The sequence below is a fragment of a genome, unplaced genomic scaffold (genome assembly GCF_019419815.1).
Source record: "Pyrus x bretschneideri cultivar Hongxiangsu unplaced genomic scaffold, Pyrus_bretschneideri_v1 Contig13, whole genome shotgun sequence".
NCBI lineage: Eukaryota > Viridiplantae > Streptophyta > Magnoliopsida > Rosales > Rosaceae > Pyrus > Pyrus x bretschneideri.
The window spans coordinates 1,688,644-1,711,056 of NW_025999424.1; the positions used below are offsets into that span (position 1 = coordinate 1,688,644).

The 22,413-nt window shown below is 35.3% G+C and overlaps 3 protein-coding genes across 6 annotated transcripts; all 3 read left to right on the forward strand.

The window, feature by feature from the left end:
- The first annotated feature begins 520 nt into the window (after positions 1 to 520).
- Positions 521 to 3,079, forward strand: LOC103963967 (ADP-ribosylation factor 1). The gene is made up of 7 exons (XM_009376849.3): positions 521 to 632; positions 907 to 1,071; positions 1,367 to 1,437; positions 1,709 to 1,828; positions 2,222 to 2,340; positions 2,586 to 2,667; positions 2,845 to 3,079. Exons 2-7 carry the CDS (start codon positions 924 to 926, stop codon positions 2,848 to 2,850), a joined length of 546 nt encoding a protein of 181 aa, XP_009375124.1. The 5' UTR covers positions 521 to 632; positions 907 to 923; the 3' UTR covers positions 2,851 to 3,079.
- A 6,681-nt stretch (positions 3,080 to 9,760) lies between these two features.
- On the forward strand, positions 9,761 to 14,340 carry LOC103963966 (MYB-like transcription factor EOBII). Of its 3 annotated transcripts, none has more exons than XR_007256217.1 (4): positions 9,761 to 10,023; positions 10,152 to 10,281; positions 13,119 to 13,494; positions 13,970 to 14,340. XR_007256217.1 is itself a non-coding variant. In XM_009376848.2 (3 exons), the coding sequence occupies exons 1-3, from the start codon at positions 9,882 to 9,884 to the stop codon at positions 13,432 to 13,434; spliced, it is 588 nt and encodes a 195-aa protein (XP_009375123.2). In that variant the 5' UTR covers positions 9,761 to 9,881; the 3' UTR covers positions 13,435 to 13,637. The 3 variants fall into 3 exon arrangements, 1 of the variants encoding a protein (XP_009375123.2); XR_007256216.1 differs by having other exon boundaries at positions 13,998 to 14,340; XM_009376848.2 differs by lacking the exon at positions 13,970 to 14,340 and having other exon boundaries at positions 13,119 to 13,637.
- A 4,347-nt stretch (positions 14,341 to 18,687) lies between these two features.
- On the forward strand, positions 18,688 to 22,399 carry LOC103965840 (monodehydroascorbate reductase 4, peroxisomal). Of its 2 annotated transcripts, none has more exons than XM_009378930.3 (7): positions 18,688 to 18,983; positions 19,732 to 19,783; positions 20,093 to 20,173; positions 20,355 to 20,473; positions 20,815 to 21,034; positions 21,166 to 21,284; positions 21,507 to 22,399. In XM_009378930.3, exons 1-7 carry the CDS (start codon positions 18,864 to 18,866, stop codon positions 22,236 to 22,238), a joined length of 1,443 nt encoding a protein of 480 aa, XP_009377205.2. In that variant the 5' UTR covers positions 18,688 to 18,863; the 3' UTR covers positions 22,239 to 22,399. The 2 variants fall into 2 exon arrangements, with proteins under 2 accessions (XP_009377205.2, XP_048434841.1); XM_048578884.1 differs by lacking the exon at positions 18,688 to 18,983 and adding an exon at positions 19,580 to 19,590.
- Positions 22,400 to 22,413: the final 14 nt, after the last annotated feature.

Here is a 22,413-nt window from a genome sequence, read left to right on the forward strand (position 1 = left end):
TTGTGGCAGGCTTGAGAAGACTGGGACAGAACACGATCACAGTTGCAGAGGCTTTGGCTGCTAGGGATGCTCTTTTGGTGGCTACATCGCGGCGTATCAAGAATGTTTTGATCGAAGGAGACTCAAAGATTGTCATTGACGCAATCATCGGGAAGTGCTGCATTCCTTGGCGTATTCGTGCAATTGTTGAAGATATCAAATGGATGGCCTCTTCTTTTGAGTTCGTAAGCTGGAAACATATTTTTAGAGAAGCAAATTTTGTTGTTGATGTTGTCTCCTAGTGTGGGCATGGGCTAAATAACTTTCATGTTTGGATTAGCCGTGTTCCTACTGCAACTACCAGTGCCTTGTTGTTTAACTCTACGAACCTTGGGTGTTCCCTAGGTTTTTCCCTCTCCTAGTTTTATTTTCCTTCTCAAAAAAATACAAGTGCTCCCTATAAACAATCCAAATTCCAAAAGGGCCACTGTATTGTTTGGAATTTCAATTGAAACGACGGCGTTCTGAATCTAACCGCGGTACTTAACTAACTGACCAGGGTCCAGGAGAGGGAAAAGGGCAATACTAATAAAAATCGTGGCTTTGTTTCCGTTGCCTCCTCCTCTCATTTTGATCCGTCCTCGTTCCTCCAGGTCAGTCTCTCTCTCTAGAATTTCTTCGTCCTAAATTCAAATTCTTCGTTACCAGATTTGAATCGTAGATGTGCAAATCCATGATCGATCTTTGATCTCCATGTAAATTGAAACCCCTTTTGGTTATTTTTCAATTCAACAAACGGATCTGATTGAATTTTGCATGCGATATGATTGGGAATTTGGATTGATTTTGCTTGGTGTTATTGTAAATTGAAATCAAATTCGCTAACTTTGATTTAACTGTGGATGTGTGATTGGTTGCGTTTGGCAGCTGAATTCGATTGAAAAATGGGGCTTACGTTCACGAAGCTCTTCAGCCGGCTGTTTGCCAAGAAAGAGATGCGAATTCTGATGGTGGGTCTCGATGCAGCCGGTAAGACCACCATCTTGTACAAGCTCAAGCTCGGAGAAATCGTCACCACCATCCCCACCATCGGTAAGAGCTTCGATTCCCTAATATTCTTGTTATAGTTCCGTAAGTTTCCATCTTTCATTTGAAACAGCCCAATTTCGACCTGAATTTTAGATCAATTTCGCTTTTCGTGTGTAATTTGATTTACGCTTACGAAGAATTGTATGTTGGTTTTGGTTTCGTTGGTCCTTTTTCCTCCTCGTGTTCTGGTGGGGTTAAGATGAGGATTGTTTCACCTGTCTGATGTCTTGTGGATAAAAGTTTCGTAATTTGCATTTTTATTTTCGTTACAAGAGTGGGTTTTTTTCTTTTTTGGCAGGATTTAATGTGGAGACAGTTGAATACAAGAACATCAGCTTCACCGTCTGGGATGTCGGGGGTCAAGACAAAGTAAGTTTCTGTCTTTTTGTATATCTGCGTGCACTTTTAACATGTTGTTGGTTGTGCAACAAGTTTTTCGGTCACTGTGGTTGTTCTTCTACCACGGGAGTGAGATCCGTGTATACGGATGCATAAACATTTTATATGATCTCTTTTCATGGAATATATAGAGAATTGGATGGTGTATTTACTTCAATGTTCTTCCGTGTCAAACGAGGACATCTGTCTGAAGTTCTAATTATAAATATCCAATGACTGATCGGGTTTCTTCCATTTGTAGATCCGACCATTGTGGAGGCACTACTTCCAGAACACACAAGGTCTTATCTTTGTGGTTGATAGCAATGACAGGGATCGAGTTGTTGAGGCAAGGGATGAATTGCACAGGATGTTGAATGAGGTAGTTACTGACTCCCTTATATTTTTCATTCTGCTTGTTTATGTTGTGATTTCTAATGTTCCTGTTGTAAATGGAGACGAGGAGGTTGCATGCCTTCTGAATTTTGTTGTGTTATTTCATTTTCTTCTGTACTCAAATTTGTGGATTCGATTAAAGTTTCATTTAGTTTGATACATACTTTCCTGAGCTACATTTGTGAATTCCGTTATTTTAGTTATGATCCTTTTTGCCTTTTTTGCTCCCTTTATAAATTCTACTTCATTTATACTAAGATAAAACTCTGGTTGTGTTCCTGTAGATGACTAGAACCTTGTTTAGGATACAACAATGGTACATATTGCTTACGTATACTTGGAACTAGGGTTTGAAGTTAATATTTTTAATTGTTTTCAGGATGAACTAAGGGATGCTGTTCTGCTTGTATTTGCCAACAAACAAGATCTTCCTAATGCAATGAATGCCGCCGAGATAACTGATAAGCTTGGTCTTCATTCTCTCCGTCAACGTCACTGGTAAGTTATTTTGGTAATTTTCACCCTGTAATCATTAGTCCGTATGTGAACCCTGTAATTTTTCTCTTATGGAGTTGTTGATATACGGTGGGAGTCTACTTATTAGTCTCTCTCTTGAGCTGGGAAAAACTTTCACCTTGATTTAAATACAGATGGTTCAACTTAAACGAATGAGTTCTTGAACATCAATGCTAAGATCTTGGGCAAAAGTTGAATACTGGATATAATAGTTGTTCTTTTTCCAGGTACATCCAGAGTACTTGTGCAACCTCTGGAGAGGGTTTGTACGAGGGGTTGGACTGGCTTTCCAACAACATTGCTAGCAAGGTAAGTTTAAATAAATTCATTATTTTGTTTAGAATATCAGCTCATGGTATTATTTCTGGAATCTTTTTACGGCGAATCCCTCATAAAACATGACGGATTAGATTTTTTTTTATTAGCAAGATACCATCCATATTTGAATTCTGTATTTCTGACGGCCCCCTCTCTCGTTCTTTACAGCCATGAAAGAATTGAGACCAAGGAGTTTGGTTGCTTGCCTTGGAGATTCTGGGGGAGGATAGTTTTCTTTATTTCGATGAATGTTGTAATAGCAGAATGTTTTGGAGAAACTTTCTCTGAATTCATGTGTGTGTTTGCTACTTTAGCTATACTGTGTAGCTGTAAACGAAGTTTCTATGTTGTTACGTTTGTTTTGACACATAAGCCAAGGTTATATTTTATTGTGTTTGCTTCATTAATCTGTTGTTTGATTTTTACGATGAATTGGATTCGATAACTTGTTAGATTCAAGGCTAGTTGAAATGAAAAATGAAGAGGACCTTTAAATTTTGCCCAGGTTGAATTTCTTTGAGCTTCTTCTATCTTAAACTCAGACAAAATTCGGAAGTTCGCCTCTGTTTCGCCCTTCAACATACCCCAATTGCACCTTTGGGTTTGAAACCCAACGTGGTATGTTGGCCAGAACATGCGCATGGCTTACGCATGCTCGTTTTCATTTAAAAAATGAAAGGTCGAGATTTAATTAATTCAGTTCATACGCAAACCATGCACACGTGCCTCATGTGCGGCAGAGAAAAACTGCAGAGACATCTATGAAAAGTTCAAACTAGAACTTGTAACTCAGTTGATTAAAAACATTCTTCATTTCACTTGAAATCTTCAATTCAAATCTCCTCCTCGTCCTCTAATTTTGCTTGTATCAACAAAAAAAAAACTTCTAAACTTACATATAATAGTATTATAATTACAAATATCAGCATAATTTGATCCAACTTTATCGATGTCCCCGAAAGGACGGAGATCCATGGACTCATAAGAATAAAATGTCTACATAATTCAATACTAATATAAATTCATAATGTTGGAACAAAAGTGAAATTAAGTTGATAATCATAACGGAAATGGACTCATGCTTACACACTTTTGAAACCCTTGTCAAAGCTTTGTATGGAGTTCCCTTCCCTTATAAGGATTGGATTTTCTTCCCCATCTACGAAGGTAGGGAGAAAATCCGTCTCCGAAGTTTTTGAAGCGTCTCCTCCTAACTGCGGGTCTTACTTTTTACGAACTTTTTAGACGGGTTTTGAACTTCAGCCCACATGCCAGGAAAAACAAAACCCAAGCACTTGAACAAAACTAAGTGGAAATTTAACAAATCAGATGAAGATCTTCAACTTTTTGGATTTTCAAACAAAGTGCAATCCGCATTTTGAGCTGAACGTATTATAAGGAAACAAATGTAGATGTCGGTGACGAGTTTGTTACAAGTCAAATGACCTAACTCAAGATCTAACATCACACTAGAATTTCGACTTATTTGGACGCACAACATTAACACACTTGTTGACAAACAAACTCTTTTAATAGAGGCTCACACTCGTATGTGACATCACCCTGTATTAGAGATAATTTGTGGCGGGGAGAGAAGCTTGAATTTCCTCTCGTGAGATAGTAGCGGAAAACATACGAAAGCTTTAGAATATGTCAGCAAATTATGTCAGTTTTGTGCATCTAAGTAGCATCTATTTCCAAGGAGGGGGGGGGGGGGTCTCCAAGGGATGAGAATTTTGGGAATTTGGGTCTACTCACTATAGAGCTGCTGTCATTCAATGGTTGGCATGCGTTCCTGGGTTTTGATCCAGCGTGGCGTGCACAACTACATCAGTTTTTCAATGGTTTTGATCCAACGACTCAAATCTAATTTAATCAATTTTAACGTAAAAAAAATCCATTGACTCAAAGTTAAATTCAACGGTCAAAATAATATTATTAATTAATCAAAATCAGATCTAACACCAAAACTCCTCCAAAACTACTCACCCATTTGTTCACTAAGCCATACATTTTCTCAACATATATTTTTTTTTTGGGGAATTTGAATTTTTGACATCAAAACATTCATAAAACTAAAACAAGATTGATTATACAAAAAATGATTACAAAATTATTAACAAAAAAAAATCAAAGAAATATAAGTTTAACAAATTATAAGGTTGGGGGTGAGAATTATAGTTCCCTTATTGTTGGAGAAAAAAGCTGACTAATCTCATACATACACATGAACAGTTAAAAATATATAGCTAAATTCTGAGATTTTAGACCCTTAACTTGAAGAGAGCCTTAATATTTTGTCCACAATCTAAGCAAACCCTTATCTTTAATGTCCATTCCTGCATAAGATTTGGCCACGAAAGCGATCTTACTCGCACTATGTTAATACTCGATTGATATGTCACAAGTCATTACTCAGTTAGCGTAAATGAAGAAAATTATGCTGTCATATAAACCTAATTAGTTAGAAGAAGAAAAAGAATCTATGAAATCTCATCAAATCTTGTTGTAATACCTAATTATTTAATGGATAGTGTTCAGATTTGCAAATGGAGAAACACCAGCTAATCCGTAATGTGAGTTTGTCTTTGTTCCTTTTTATGGGTGAGGACAGCTTGCAGATTAATCTATGATTTCAGCCACAAAATAAAAAAGGATCAGTTTTCTTGGTCGTGGTTATCGAATTCTCCGGATCTCGCAGTCTAGAGTCACCAGAGATCGAGTTTGTACCGTTCAAGTGAAAAAAGAAGATTCGGACACTTAGTTTGTGTAAGGTAAGCCAGTAGAATAGGTTGATGGGGGCTATAAAATTTAAAATAAGTGGTCCGAATTACTCAGTTTGTCAATCTCTATTCGTGATTATCTAGATTTCATTCTTTTGAATTCCGTGGCAAATTCCGTGGCCACAAACTGTGATTGTTTAGCTGTGATCACATGTTGTGCCCTAAATCAAGGGATCATGGTAGTGCTCATACAACTTCCTAGCCACGAATCCCTCATCCTCTTTTCTTTGAGCACTTGATTCTGGCCAAACTTTCCCTAATTCAGAAACAAAAGCATGCGTTCGTGGATCACTCAACCTAATTCCCACAACTATGGATGCATATAGACACAATTTGCTTATCCAATGAATATGTACATGTATGTATATAATATCGTATTTTTTTAGATGGTGCAATCCGTATAAAAAGTTTATCTTTCGATGAAATTTAGTACTTTCATGAGCAATGCAACAATTGGTCAATGTGATATCATAATGCGCGACAGTTGAAAACCGTTAATTGATATGAATCTTACGTAAGTGTCTGCTTAAATAAAAAGACTATAAGCGTCTTGGGTTGTAGTGGGTTACTTAACATCGTCGTTTTCTTAAGCTTTAGCTAATTTAGACCCACAACTCACGACAATATGGGTTTCTAAAACGAGTATACTTCCAAATGACTTTTGCACGAAGTGTCAAATTATGGGTACATATTTGTAAGGTTACTGTGGAGTTGGGGGAGAGGACTTCTTATGAGTGGCTACTACGGCATTGGTTAGGTACTTAACTTAGATTCATTAATTAGTCACTTTCTTTGCTTAGTGATAAATGCCAATGTGTACTCTCATGACTTTGTACGAATCGAAATTAGCACATAGGGATCGAACAAACGTAGAGCTCATCTAGAATTGTTTTTAAATTTATTGAAAGCATGTTTTGTGGAAATATTTTTTAAACCAATCTTTAGCAGACACTTGAAGTGTCTTTGGAATCTAGAATCATTTTTTTTCCTTCTAAAAACGTTTTGTTATTTTAAAAGCATTTCCAAACGAGTTCGTAGTTGATAATAATTTGATTTCCTTGCACTAACAACAAAATATTTCAATCAAGATGACAAACACAAAAAATAAAAATAAATATTATTGATTGCATGTGTATATTTTGAGTTTATATGTATTTCTTCTGAGGATTTTTATGTGATTATAACAATACGTTAAGCACTTTCGACCTTTGCTTAATTAAGAACTTTTTATAGGTAGTATTTAAAGGGTACTATCCACACGTTTATATTTATTTTTCACACATTTTTTTCAATTTTCGACCGACAAATCAAATAAATTGAAGAAGATCGATAGACCAAAATTAACAAGGATGCGCAGAAGGTAAAAAAACGGTAGTGCTATTAGTGTTTAAAAAGAAAAATAAATTTAGAAAAATCAACCAAAGACTGTTGTTGGATAGATAATCCGTCTGCAGGTCATTTGCAGCTTAGAAGAAGATCCAGCAGCAAATAGGCCGGTCCGAAGATTTAGTAGTCTCTAGGTCATATCCAAAAATGGGGCACTCTTTTATATTCACACCTAAATACTTACTCAATTGTCATTTAGTATCACAGTCTAGTGATATTCCTCTTCATTTGTAAGTGAGAGATCTTAGGTTTGATTATCACCAAAGGCGAATTTGAACCAAATTATTGCTAACTCATTGTGAGCCTAAACCCACCCCATCTCTTAATGTAGATAATATTGTTTGTTCAAAAAAAAAAAAAATTCTTACTCGATTTTTTTTATTGAAGCAGGATTAACAAATTTTTTTATTAAACTTATGAGAAAAAACACAAAAAATAAAGATTTTACAAAGACTAACATCATCTCTACCTCTCTCTTAGATCCTAAAAATTAAGAATTTTGTTTGAATAAAGAAAAAATAAATTATTTATTTATTTATTAAGAAAGAAAGTGTGATATGGTTTAGGGTTCTGCTGTCTTTACCTAGGAAAAACACTACTCGAAACTCAGGAGTATGACTCTTTTCCTCGTAATTAATCCCTTCTTCTTCCTTTTCCTAGTCTCTCGCTCGTTTTATAATTTTCTTACTATAGGAAAGTCAACACAAGACGTTGATGTAATTTAATTATGATACAGTTCAAATAAGGGGAAAAAAAAAAGTAAAAGAGGGGAATTTTGAGAGGCGAAAATCATAGTCCAGAAACTCAAGGGCGCAAACCCTAGCAATAGCCATTAGCAAGGGGAAGACATTTTTGTGGATCTCGAAAGCGCAAAAATAACCACAATTTATTATTATTTTTTTTCTGCTCAGATTTTAATTATTTTGGATTCATATATTTTTGTATATATTTATTTGTGCATGCAAATTGGAGAAACAGAAGTTGAATACTCAAAGCAACAGATCGTGTCGTAAGCTTCTGGCTTTCTCAGAGAATTTCCAACTGTGCAACACATGCATGCTTTATCCACACGGTAATATACGTACGTACTAGATGTATGACTTTTTTGTGCCATTTAACGCAGTAATCAAATTGATTAGAGTGTAAAAACATAACAATTTGCATATGACGAACAAACTTTCTTTTAACAATTATACGTGTGTGTGTGTGTGTATTAATGGATGCTGATACAAATGTTTTAGAAATTGTCAATGATATATACTAGCAATTTTACACATATTATGCATGAGTTTATTAACATGTTAAAGATAAAATTCACAAAGAGAGAAAACATAACTAGTCACTAAAATTTTTTTTGTGACGATCTTCGAACGATTTTTCATTGCTAAAGAGGTTGTTCATATTTTTCGCGACTGTTTCTAGATAATTATTTTGTCTAAAAGTTTATTTTATTTGGGAGAAAAACGTAAAAGAGAAAATAAGGGCAACTGATATGATTATCTAGCTAGCAGCTATGAAAAATAGTAAATTATTTTGCGTTTAATTTACTATATTGCTTATAGCTTTTACTTTGGTTATTTTTCTTTAGTTTGTTGATGAGGTTAATTTGACCCGTAACTTTTGTTTTGATTATTTTCTTTAGTGTGTTGATAAGGTTAATTTGCGTATTTTTTCACCATCTTTTGATTGACAAAAATAATTATATTTATAGGTGGTTTGTATCACCTCTCTAATAGAAGTAAGACCCATCAACATATGTAGGTCTCATCTCTATTAGAGATGTGACACAAATATGGTATGAAATGGTATGACCGTATGAGTAGCATTTTTATGTATAAAAGCTTCAACCTAATGCAACAATGGAAAGGCTAATGTGAGAATATATGTGAGAGTAAAGTCTCACATTGGTGAGGAACCAAACCATGTAAGGGCTTATAAGGAGTTGAGCTACTTCCATATTGTCAATTGCTTTATGAAGAAAGTACTCCTCATATTCCTAATTGATTTTATGAAGAAAGTTGAGGTTGTAGCATAAGATCAATTGCTAATATGAGGAGCAGCCCAACTCCTTATAAGCTCTTGCATACTTGGTTCCTCACCGATGTGAGATTTTGTTCTTATATTCTCACACACCCACTCACGTGTTGGGAATTTTCTAGCCTAACACGTGGACAACAAAGTTGGGTAGCGTGGAGAAAGTGTGGTCATTTGGCATTACACATGGGCCAACCTGGCTCTAATAATAGAAGAAAGTTGAGGTTCCATCAGAAAATCAATTGGTAATATGAGGAGTAGCCGAACAAAGCCCTTGCATGGTTTGGTCCCTCATTGATGTAGGACTTTGTTCTTACATTGTCACACGCCCCCTCACGTGTGGCAAATTTTCTAGCCTAACATTGACGTAGGACTTTGTGATTGCGGACTCTGAGTCTCCGAACATCCAATGCTTAGTTTTCGAACACTCATTAGATGCCCGCAATCGAACCATACTGTATATGTGTATATTAATTTGTACATAAACAACATACATATATATAGTCCTTTCAAGTTAATTTTTTTTCTGAAAAAAAATATCTCTATTAGCTAACTTACGCACATGCATGTCTCTGGATTCAATTTTCGACAAAAAAATTTTGGTTCAAGATATTTTTTAACATTATGCTTACGTAGAAGGGCATGTGTATATGTTCGCTGATACATAGAAAATTTTATATACAGATTTTATTCTACACAAAGCCCAACCAATTAAAAGTCATGCATGCAAATAAGTATGTATCATGGATAACAATATGCATGCTTAAATATATTAACGAAACGAGTTAAGGTTAAATGCTCTCTACTAATGCTGATTAACTACAGTAATATTGCTGGGAAAAAATATTTAGTCTCCCTCTATAAAAACCCTAGCTACCCATTATCTCTTATTATCTTGCCTAACTGCCTCTCTCTCTCCCTCTCTCCCTCTCTCTCTCTCTCTCTCTCCTCTCCTCTCCTCTATCCCTCTCTCTCCCAGAAACGCACAAACACAAAAACAAAATGGATAAAAAACCATGCAATAGTTCATCCCAGGATGTTGAAGTGAGAAAAGGGCCATGGACCATGGAAGAAGATTTGATTCTCATCAACTATATTGCAAATCATGGTGAAGGTGTATGGAACTCCCTAGCCAAATCTGCTGGTAATTAACATGTTTGATCCCTATATGTATATTTCAAACCCTAGCTAGAACGTACAATTTCCTATTTTAGAACTACATGTCCACATATTATAAAGATGTCACTAGCTAGGTGTATATTATGTTACTAGGTCTCAAACGTACTGGGAAGAGCTGCCGGCTCCGGTGGCTGAATTATCTACGGCCTGATGTTCGGAGAGGCAACATCACACCTGAGGAACAACTTCTGATTATGGAACTGCATGCAAAGTGGGGTAACAGGTGATCATCACTTGCTATTTTTATTCATATAATCCAAATATACATGTAAAATATTAACGTAAGTACATAAGTATGCTGATAATTTAACGACAAGGACATATACATATGATTTGATAAGTTGCGAGTCTTAGATTATTCTACTTGTCCTCATCATTTTTTAATTTGGAGAACCAAGTAGGTTTCTTGGTTTTGATTCATAGGGCTTGGATCACTCTCTCTGTCTCTGTTCCTTTTTTTTTCTTTTCGGTTGCAATATTAGAGGGATTCGAATCCTAGATGTAACGTACTCTTACTCTCTTCACCAAACATTGTCCCTCTCTCATGTGTTATAAGATACACACACACACACACACACACACACACACACACGTACATATATATGGGTTGCTGGAAGCTTTGTGACAAATCATTTCAGTGGACGTACCCTCCAACCAGTATAAATATATACCAGCTGATTGTCAGATCTGTGTCAAGGGCAACATCAAACATTGCTTACAATCCGTTTTAAGTCTCCATGATAATTTTAGATATCTCCAGGCTAGCTAATAAACTGAGAAGGACAAGTAATTGATCATATTTTCTCTTCTCTTTTTCTTTTATTAAAAAAATAAAATAGAAATGTGGTACTTATCCATTATTGGTGTACCGTCTTCAACATGTCTTTGATTGATCTGGGTTTCCATGTATTGGAACCCACCAATCAACAAAGCTCTCCACACGTACGTGTTTGCAGGACAACTTTGTGTAGCATAGCTTCTATATATATGTATGCATTTGGAAAATAATTTAAAACCCGAATTTCTTTTTTAGAAATAAAAATGGAGAGTCTATATAATTCTCTTGTATTGGATGAACCCATGAAATTGTGGGGGCAAAACCATGTAAAAAAAAAAAAAAAGTTTTTGCTTAAAAAAAAAAAAAAAAAAAATTCTCCTCTTGTGACTTGTTCAATATCGAGATGAATTGACATGAAAAAGTCATTGAGGTGAAATGACAAAAAAAATATGTCGATAACCCATTTGGGATTTAATCCCCTGCTGAGGATAGATGACGTGATGAGTAGAACTGTACAAGTAGGCAAGAGATTCAGAGTTCAAAACTCTCTTTTGTGATAAAAAAAAATTATATATCGAGATGAATTGTTTTGATATGAAAAAGACGAACGAGCTGTTAAACTTGGTAATAAAGTTAAAAATAATTAGAATGTTCTTTTGTATTATGAATAAATCAAAATCATTATATGATAAAGTCCAAAGATTTGGAAACTGATTGTCTATGTGGAAAGAAAAGTGGATTAGGATTCTCTTTCATCCAATTTTCATTCGTTTTCATTCCCTCTTCTCACACTTTTCTCTATGTTTCTCTCTATAAAAAATTCAATACAAGATATTGACGTGACTTAATCGTAACCCAACAAGTAGAAGGGAAGAGAAGGGGGGAGAACTAGAAGGGGAGAGAATCATATACTCCAAGAAAAATACCTTAAACTAGAGATGTGGTGGTGGACTTGACTTGTGATACATCGAAAGGAATGCAGTTTGGTGAACTCGAACCAAAAAAGTATTTGGAGCAATAAATACCTTCCATTTACAGGTAAACCCCAGTCAGTTTCTCACATGCCAACCCTAGTTACCTAGCTTTCATCCTGAAGAAGAGGACAAAACTTTTGCTTTGGTTGAAGCGGACGTGAGCCATACTGTTTTGGCTGCTTAGGGCAACAGCTGGGCCTCCCACCCTTTATATTTCTGGTCGTACTACTAATATGCATGGAGGCAGCGCTCGCAACAAGAGCTTTCTGCTAAGAAATTAATCATAATTGGACTGCTAATCAAAGAGTTAAAAATCTCAAATAATAGTTACTAATTCTAGAAGCATGGCTAGGTAGGACAGTAAATTAGTTATACTAAAATAGAGTGATTATATATATTTGTATATCGATCAATATATGTTAACGTACGCTAAACGGAATAATACTGTGTGGAACAATTTTTCTCCTACATTTGGCCCAGTTTTCTGTCAAATGAGAATAAGTTTTTTTTTAGACCCCTTCGCCTGATAAATATATTTATGGATTAAAGTATATATTTATGGACCAAAGGGAACCTTATATTTATATATATGTATATATAAGTATATAAGTACGATACTATCCATAAGAAAGAATAATGGGATTAGATGATGATTATATCATTCAGAATACCTTATATACAAAGATTATGAGCTTTCCCTTTGAAGCTCAAGGAATAAGTAGTGGGGGGTTGAACATGGAAACTTGAAGATCGAAGGAACTGGAGGAGTGTGCTAGATCTGTGTGTGTGTGTGTGTGTGTGTGTGTTTGTAATATATGCATATACACGTACGGAAAGTAAATGATTTTGTGTTTTTCTAGATGACGAAGTTTTTGTGTATCTTGGTCTGCCTTATATATAAATAAAAGGAGTCCAGCAGGGAGTTGTAGGACTTTCATTCTCACCCATAGAACATGCATGACTTGGAATTTTTACTAATACTTAATTGTAGATAAGTATTCTTTTAAGTAATATATAAATCCACACAAAACACCACCATGGTCAAGTTGCAGGTAATAATTTAGGGTTAGGGTTTATTGTTTTAATTGATTATGTTTATATCAGCTTTTCTCATGTTGTTCTAGTGAGTGTTCTTTCTAATATAGGAGATTTAAGCTTATCTAAGACAGCTTTTTCCTTCTGGGATTGTTAATTTAGTTAGCAACTACAATAGCAGTACAAGTACTTGTCCAATCATTTATTGGGGTAGCTAGCTTTAACTTTGGCACGTTGTAATTTTTATCTTTGACAGTGTGTTGCAATATTCAGGTGGTCGAAAATCGCAAAACATTTACCGGGACGGACCGATAATGAAATCAAGAACTATTGGAGGACTAGAATTCAAAAACATATTAAGCAAGCTGAGAATACAACACCAGGACAAAGCTCTGAGGTGAATGATCAGGCTATCACAAGTCAAGTGTCCATCTCTAACACTGTGGACACGATGGATATTTCCCACTCCGCACCAACATACCAAGCAAATATGGATGCTTATCCTCCTCCTTTACCTGCTGATCAATCTAATGAAAGCTATTGGAGCATGGAGGATCTCTGGTCTCTGCAATTGCTAAATGGAGAGTAATTAAACAACCGATTTCATATATTATGATCCAAATTCTAAATTTGGATCATTAATTATTAGGTTTGTCCATATGAAAACTTAGTATATATATACATATATATGTTTTTTTTTCCTTAAATATGTATCTATATATAAAATATAATATATGGTTTTTATATATACGTGATTCTAATAAGTTTGTAATAGGAAATTAATCTTTTCTATTTCCTCTTCTCTACATGGCATAAACGAGAGTACTGGGAATATACATATATATGTAACTTATTCTCATTAAAAAAAGAAAGAAAGAAGACAATAGCCATTTAACACAAGTCGCACGGAATGAGGTGGAAAAAAAGTATATCGGTGGCTAAATGAGGGAGTAAAAGTTGCATATCAGTAGCTAATAGGTTGCTAGTTATTGAGAACTTTCACTCGCCTTATCATATGCAACTAATGTTAGTGATTAGTCTACGGACTGAAAACTGTTATTGATGATAGAGACTTGTAAACTTGTATTGATTGTTCTTATTTGCTAATAAGCTTTATTATTTAGTTGAGCTGATCACACGGCTTTTATTTAGTCTGAGTTTGCACATGAAAATTGGAAGTGGTGATGACTATGAAGATTCGAAGAAAGAAAGGATGAAGATACGTACGTACACATACAGCCATGATACGATTGATACAGCAAAAGAGCCGCTGGGAAATCGACACGTGGAAAGCTAATATAGCTACTCTTGTCAGATTCCATCCCAGCTTTCCAAAGTTGTGCATGGCCATGCAAAATTGATGTTCGACGTGAGCCTAACTTGCACCACCGCAAGCAAGTTTTCACATGCCCTTTATTAATTTCCATATTTTATTTTCCCTACAAATACTTCTATTTTCTTAAATATTTATGGTATTTACTAGTCCAACGCGCTACCACATGGCAATTCTCATCACAAATTACATTTCTTCTATTTTAATACCATACATCGAACTACATTTCTTCTTAAATACAAATTACGTAAAATGTTTGAAATATTAGTATTTATAGTCTTGAATCTTGATTCATAGTTTGCTTTCTTTATGTATAATTCTGTTCACGATCTAAATCAATAATCTGGTTTCTTTAGTTTTTTTGGTCAACATGGTTAGGTTTCATCATTATGAATTATTATCAATTTTTAAATATTTTCATGATGATTTTAATTAAGGAACTACAAGCATGTACATATATGTTCTATTCTCTTTTGGATATTTTGGTAGCTTTATATAATTAGTCGACGTGCTTCTTCAGGGGAGATCGTATTAGGACGACATTAGTTTAATCCATTCTTTAATTAACAAATTTTGTGTTTTGTGCCTTTCTGAAACCATATTAGTGCTATATTAGTTCAATCCATTATTTAATTAACAGATTTTATGTTGTGTGCCTTTCAATAACAGTTGAGTTATCAGAAACAAACAAAACTAGGTCTTCATGGATTGCGTAGGAGGAGAATTTTAATCAACCTTAAACTTTTGTATCCAACCCTTATTCAAAGAAATAGCACAGAACAGAAAGAACCTCAAGGGTCCATTCCTTCGACTTTGCGTTGCCGAATATGGCAAATATAATCGAGGACATATCTTTGGTTGTCGCAAAAGGTCATAGGAAAAAGAACTTCATCTCTCAGCCATTCATTTTTATCATCACATGGTTTATGTGCGCAATTGAAATTGGTTGCAAAGCACAAATAATAAAGATCACGTGGAAGATGGGAAAAATTCACATGTTGGGTCGGCCATGAATGTGGAAAAAATAAACATGGGTGATTGGTTTCATGTTGAAAACAAAATATCCTCGCTAGCTTAGTCCATGAAATCATAATCTAGATTTTGTTAATTAATCAACTAATGGGCCTTTTTGGGGTTCGCTGGAATTTCTCCAATCCAAAAAAGGTTTCAATTAAAGTGCTATTTGATTATCAATGGCCTGCAAGGGGTTCATGGTTCTGAAATTAGCGTATAAATTAATGGATTTGGATGTTGATGAGCCCAAAAACTAGACTACAATATTTCTGATTTGTGAATTATGAAATAATGAAGTTGTCATGACACCCCAGAATATGTTGTTCAAGTGCAATTCTCCCTAAATTTTGTAAAGTAGTACGTAATTTGATATTTTTAGAGAGCCAACAACAGTTCCAATATGAAATAATTGAAAGTTAATGGTGGCCAACAATATTTGTGAATTTTCGAGCGATGAATATAGAACTATAAAACATGTCATGATGCACTCGTTCCAGTGCAGTTTCTCACTAAATTTTCTGAAGACAATGTGTAATTTGACATTTTTAGAGCTCCAATAACAACTCGAATGTGAAATGGTTTGATGAAAATCGGTGGTGCTGACAACAGATATAGATGCATGTATTAGAAAATTATGTGATTCCTTGATGAACACTGGTGAACATGTGAGGGAGGGATTATGAAGTTGCAAATCCCAAAATAGACTACAATTTTGTGATTTGTGGAGTGATTAAGTTGTTATGGTACTAAGAAAAATTGCCGTAATGCACATGTTCAAGTGAAATTTCTCTCTAAATCTTGATATGACAAAATGTAATATGACATTTTTGAAGTGTTAATGACAATTTCAGCGTTAAATGGTAATGAAAGTTAGTGATGCCGACAATGAATATGGATGTCATGATTAAAAAAGTTATGTGATTCCATGATGATCACTCGTGAACATGTGAGGGATGGATGATGACAAATCGTATGAAATTGGATGAAAGTGAAAGTACTTGTTCATCAAGGAAAGAAGGTCGACATTGAATACGTAACGAAAATATATGCAACCGGGATGTTGCCCCAATTGGAGGTTAACTTTCGTTTTCTATTAATTTCATATGCAACAACCAATCCTCCTAATTTATTTCTTATATCACGTACAAGAAATATTGGACTACCGACGTCTTTAAAACGTTATATTGTCAGATTATTAATCTGAACTATGATCATTAAGATTGGTCTGAAACTTTGTCTTGCCAAATAATTTTTAAACATTATTTGTCAAATTATTAATCTTAACTAGGACCATTAAGATTGGTCTGAAACTTTATCTTGACAAATAATTTTAAAACGATATATTGTCAGATTATTAATCTGAACTATGACCATTAAGATTGGTCTGAAACTTTGTCTTGCCAAATAAATTGCCGATTCAAAATCTAAATCGTGAAGTTGTGAACAAATACAATATTGCCTTAATTCACAGTCTTGCAACATTATAAATCACATATTTATTGTAAAGAAATAGGTTCACATAAGTGATCATGTTAACCATTTTAATAATAGTTAATAAATTTAATACCTTCTTGTTACCGTCGAATAACTTTATCAATTTGACTTGATAAACAATAAAAAAAAGACTGATGTAACGAAAGATTGAAGGACGTAGGTTTTTTTTTTTTTTCATATTAATATTGTAAAATCAGTAATTAAAAACCTATTCCAAACGACGTTTACCAAGACAATTGGACACCAACCAGATGACCCATTAAAAACGTTACCCATGCTTGAAAAACTTGTCGAACTAGTTTAGTTCCATTGTTTTCCATCCCATCCTGCGTGTCAAACACACTTGAGTGGAAAGACTTGTTTAATTAAAAAAAAAAATGATATTCATCCACTTTTTTTTTTCACTTTTTGCAGGCGCTTATTATTTTTGCCTTTTAATTTTTTATATATTTCTTTCGATTGGAAGACTTGAAATAAACAAGAGAAAAATAAGGGTGTTAAATTCAAACCAAAAAAAAAAATAATAATGTGTTGAAATTACTTTATAATATTTAACCGGCTTTGGGTGATCGATTTTCATGGCCCACGGAACAGCTGGACTCTGGTTTGGAGATACAAAATGGACATGATACAAGGCCCATAGCTAAAGTATGGCAACTTCTGTTTGCTTGGAATGTAGTTGGGCCAGGTTTGACCTCAGGTATTTGGTTTTTTTACTCTTTTTTTTTTTTTTTTTTTTTTGGTATTTGTTTTGGAATTTTATACCATGTATGATGTTTCGATTTTTTATTTTTTTTGAACAAACGACATTGTCTATACTAAAAGGGTGGGCGAGTAGGCTAAGTCTCATACTGGGCCAGCAATAATATGGTTCAAATTTTTCTTTGACGAAAATTGAACCTAAGACATCTCACTTACAAGGATAAAAAATAGATTTTTATCTTTATGTTTTGTGAATTCATTAATTTAGTCTTTTATGTTCTAAATTCATCTATTTTGTCCCTCATTTATTGGTTTAGTCATCAATATTGTCCCAGCCGTCTATATCTAAAAGTTTCATGGAGACAAGATGTTATCTGCTTCGATGATTCTTCGTAATGTCATATATAAAAACAAAGCTAAAAATTTCAAATACTTAACCTAGAGGTTTTTTCACTATTCCAAATGATAAATAAATATATGAGATTCAAATACTTTAAAGATGTTATATGAAATTGTAATTGATCTCAACTTAAAACAATAAAATGTAAGTTAAATTGCGCATAAAATATAAATCATGTTATCGATACTCGTAAAATTTTGAAGAACATACAATCTAAAAATGCAAGAACCAAAATATTGGGGGGGGGGGGGGGGGAGAGAGAGAGAGAGAGAGAGAGAGAGAGAGAGAGGAGAGAGGATAAGTTGAAGGAGAGAACGTGTGGCAGAAACACACACCAATCCAATCCACCATTCCTTCCATCCAACCTCATCCTCCTCAATCTTCTTCACAATTTCCCAGTAACAACAAACTCTTTATATTATCCACCACCACATGGCATCATACCCATGTCTCCACGTGTCACCACACCACTCGCTGACCTGACCCAGAAAAACAAAAGAAAGGAAAAGGATCTCCGCTGGAATACGATCCTTAGAATATATGATGAATAATGAACGGATACGATTGCAAGATTCTTAGATTTTCAGGAAAAAGGATCTGATGAAGATTTTTTTTTCTGGATTTGATGATCTCCTGAGCTTAGCATCCTGAGACTACTAAGCAAATCATATGGGCCGTTGGATTTTGATCTAACGACTACAAAAAGATGACTCCTCTAAAAGTTATAATAATTGTAACCGTTTTATCAAAATTCAACGAATCATGTGATTTGCTCTAGTAAGGTTCCCACGATTAAACCGGGGGGGGTCCCACAGTAAGCCCCATCCAACGGTATCCAGAAGCAAATCCGGACGGGGGTATAGTGGTAAAAGGAGGCGGCTCTCTTCTCCTCTCTCAAATGATCTCCTCTCTGACATCACATTCAACTTTGTTCATCTTTCTTGGGAGAGCATTTCTTCAAAGTAAAGCTCTCCCAACCGGAAATTCAATCTCTTCAAATTTATTTTCCGCACACCAGAAAAAAAATAGATAAATAAAAGGAGGAGGGAGGGGGCAAGAGAGAAAATAAGGGGAGATGGGAAGGGCATTTGTGTATGTGATTCTTGGAGGAGGGGTGGCTGCTGGGTATGCAGCTCTTGAATTCACCAAGAGAGGCATCTCCCGTGGTGAACTCTGCATCATCTCTGAAGAATCAGTGAGTTTCCTTTTCCTCCCTCCATTTTTCTTCACGTTTTCAATTGTTCATAGCTGATAATTATATGTCTGATAGATATAATTAATATATATATATATATATATATGTGTGTATATATGGGTGTGTGTATGTGTATATGTGCAATTTCTAAGCTTTAGCTATGTATTTTGAGGAGAAAACAGGAAAAGAAACATGATTTCTTATATAATTTCAAATTCTGGAATTTGGGTTTGTGTTGAAATGTTGTTTAGCGTGTGAGGATGTGGAGAGTTGTCCTGCATCGGAAAATTGAGCAACCTTGCATATCCAATTGGTTTTTGCGATTGGAACCTCAACTTTCTTCGTGTCAAATTGTATTAGCTGATTGGATTAAACAATGTGGACCGTTGGACCTATGAACACTCTTACACACACGATATATACTCGTAGTGTTCGGAATCTATTGCAAATTCTTGCTTTGCATAACTTTTCAAACAAAACAGTGCTATGTTTTTAGCTAAATTTTTCGAAGTTGTTTTAAGGGAAGAGGGAAGACGGAAGATGGTGTATGTATCGTAGAGATTTAATCGAACTTGTGAACTGCTTATAAGCTTCAAAACAATGTCAGGTATAGCAAAACCAGAAAGAATAAGGTTTATGTCGATACATGTAACCACCATCATCATATTCTTTTGTTGATTTGATTTTGTAACGCAAGGGATAAATTCCATGATCGGGAATTCAAGGGTTGCGCTTATATCTTTTTCAGGTTCCACCTTATGAGAGACCTGCTTTAAGCAAAGGCTTTCTACTTCCAGAAGGTATAAAACATCTTCAATTGCACCAACATGAGTGCCTACTGATTACGAAGAAAATATTTTCAATCTCCTGAGTAATCCAAATGCCAATATTTTCCAGCTTACTTTCAACTGTCTGTATCTGAGAAGCTGAATCAGTTTTCTACTGATTGGTCTCCGGATGACTCAATTATATTAAAAAAGAGCAGAAGGACATCGTTATTCCTTCAAACTTATTTTCTTCACACATATCTATCTTCAATTCTGCATTGAATTTACTCTTTTCTTCAATTCCGCATTGAATTAATTCTTGCAAATTGTGTTCATGTGCAGCGCCTGCACGCCTTCCATCATTTCACACTTGTGTTGGTGCCAATGAGGAAAGGTTAACTGCAAAGTGGTATAAGGAGCACGGTAAGTTTCTATGACGTCTTGCTTCTTTAACTTTATATGTTAATAGGAATTCTAGGGGTTGACATCATGTTGTTAGAATATTTGTGATGCTTATGTGCTATAAAGTCACTAAACTGTGGTGCTTTATAATTGAAATCGAAGTAGATAAACTGAATAATTGTTATTATCTTCTTCTTTATAGGGGTCGAATTAGTTCTTGGAACTCGAGTCAAGTCTGTTGATGTGAGACGCAAGACACTACTGACCGGATCTGGGGAGACTATAAGTTACAAAATTCTCATTATTGCAACAGGTGCTCGGGTATTGAAACTGATCTTATTGTACTTCTTGCTTTTCCTGCTGTATATGTTATGTCAGTGCAAAAAGTAGTACAATGGAAACACTCAATTAAAATATAAGCAGTATTGATGTACCACGAAATCAAGTAAAGGAGTATCAATACCGGTTTGAAGAATTAAAATGTTGTCGTAGACCTACAACGTGCTAATTAACTTTTCTACATCTGAGTTAATGTGGTTGCATTGGACATTATTTTTCAGAATATAGAATGCTACCAGTTTAAGGTTATTTTCGAAGGATAGAATGCTAAGGAAAATTCATTTTCCTCATTTAATGGATATGTGTTTGTCTGTTGAAAATAGGCACTGAAGCTCGAAGAATTTGGAGTCAAGGGATCAGATTCTGAAAATGTGTGTTATTTGCGAGATTTGGCTGATGCCAATAGGCTTGTCAACTTGATGGAATCTTCATCTGGCGGGAATGCTATTGTAATTGGTGGTGGCTACATTGGAATGGAGTGTGCTGCATCATTGGTGATCAGTAGGATAAATGTAACGATGGTTTTTCCAGAAGAACATTGCAGTAAGTACTTTTATTCTGATGCAGAGCAAACATAATCGCATCTTTTTTCTGTGTATGTTGTGGGGCATCTGTTTTATTTGTGTGAGAGAGTTCTAGGCAAGCAAATGGATGAATGCTTTTGTTTTTTGCAGTGGCCCGATTATTCACACCCAAGATCGCAAGTTTTTATGAAGAATTTTACAAATCCAAAGGAGTGAAGTTTGTTAAAGGAACCATTTTGTCCTCGTTTGACATTGACTCAGATGGAAAGGTAAATGTTAAAATTCTTCTAGAATAACATATGAACTTTGAGTGGTTAGTGACTGCAAATGTCCTCATGTTCAGGGCATGATAATATTGAGATGCTTTCGTCGAAACAAATTCTGTACTTTCTTAAATAGAGAAACATTGGTTCCATGTGTATAAGATACATTTTCTTTGAATTTGATGTCGCAATTGAGATGCTAAATTTTTCTGCTCAATTCTTGAACAGGTGACTGCTGTTAATCTTAGAGATGGAAGTAGTCTTCCTGCAGACATGGTTGTTGTGGGAATAGGAATCCGTCCAAACACGAGCCTGTTTGAAGGTCAACTTACGCTGGAGAAAGGTGGTATCAAAGTGAATGGAAATATGCAGTCAAGCAATAACTCAGTCTATGCAGTGGGAGATGTTGCTACATTTCCAGTCAAAGTATTTGGCGAGTCCCGAAGGCTTGAACACGTTGACTCGGCAAGAAAATCCGCAAGACATGCTGTTACTGCAATCATGGAACGACACCAAGTTGACGAATTCGACTACCTACCATTCTTTTACTCAAGAGTCTTCACCCTGTCTTGGCAGTTTTACGGGGACAATGTAGGAGATGTAGTCCATTTCGGAGACTTCTCAGGAGGCACATTCGGGGCCTATTGGGTAAAAAAAGGTCAACTTGTCGGGTCTTTTCTTGAAGGTGGAACCAAGGAAGAGTACGAAGCCATAGCCAAGGCCACCAAGCTGAAGCCAGAAGTTGAGGACCTAGCGGAGTTGGAAAGGCAGGGTTTACGTTTTGCAGTGACTGTTAGCCAGGAACCACCGCCATCATCACCACCGCCTCGTGATATTATCAGTTCTGGCATTGTTCTGGAGAGGCCGATATACGCTTTTCATGCAACCGCCGGCGTTGTTGTGGCTGCATCGATAGCAGCGTTCGCGTATTGGTACGGAAGGAAGCGCCGGAGGTGGTGAGCAAATGTTTTGGGGATGTAATATAACCGTGTTGTTGACATGTTGTGTGGCATTGATAGGTGTAGAGATTGAGAGATGCATCAAATATTGGATCGTATTTATTAAGGAAGCAAAACTGTAGTTGAAAATAATTAATGAAATACAAAGAATTATATATTTTTATAAATTTGCATGT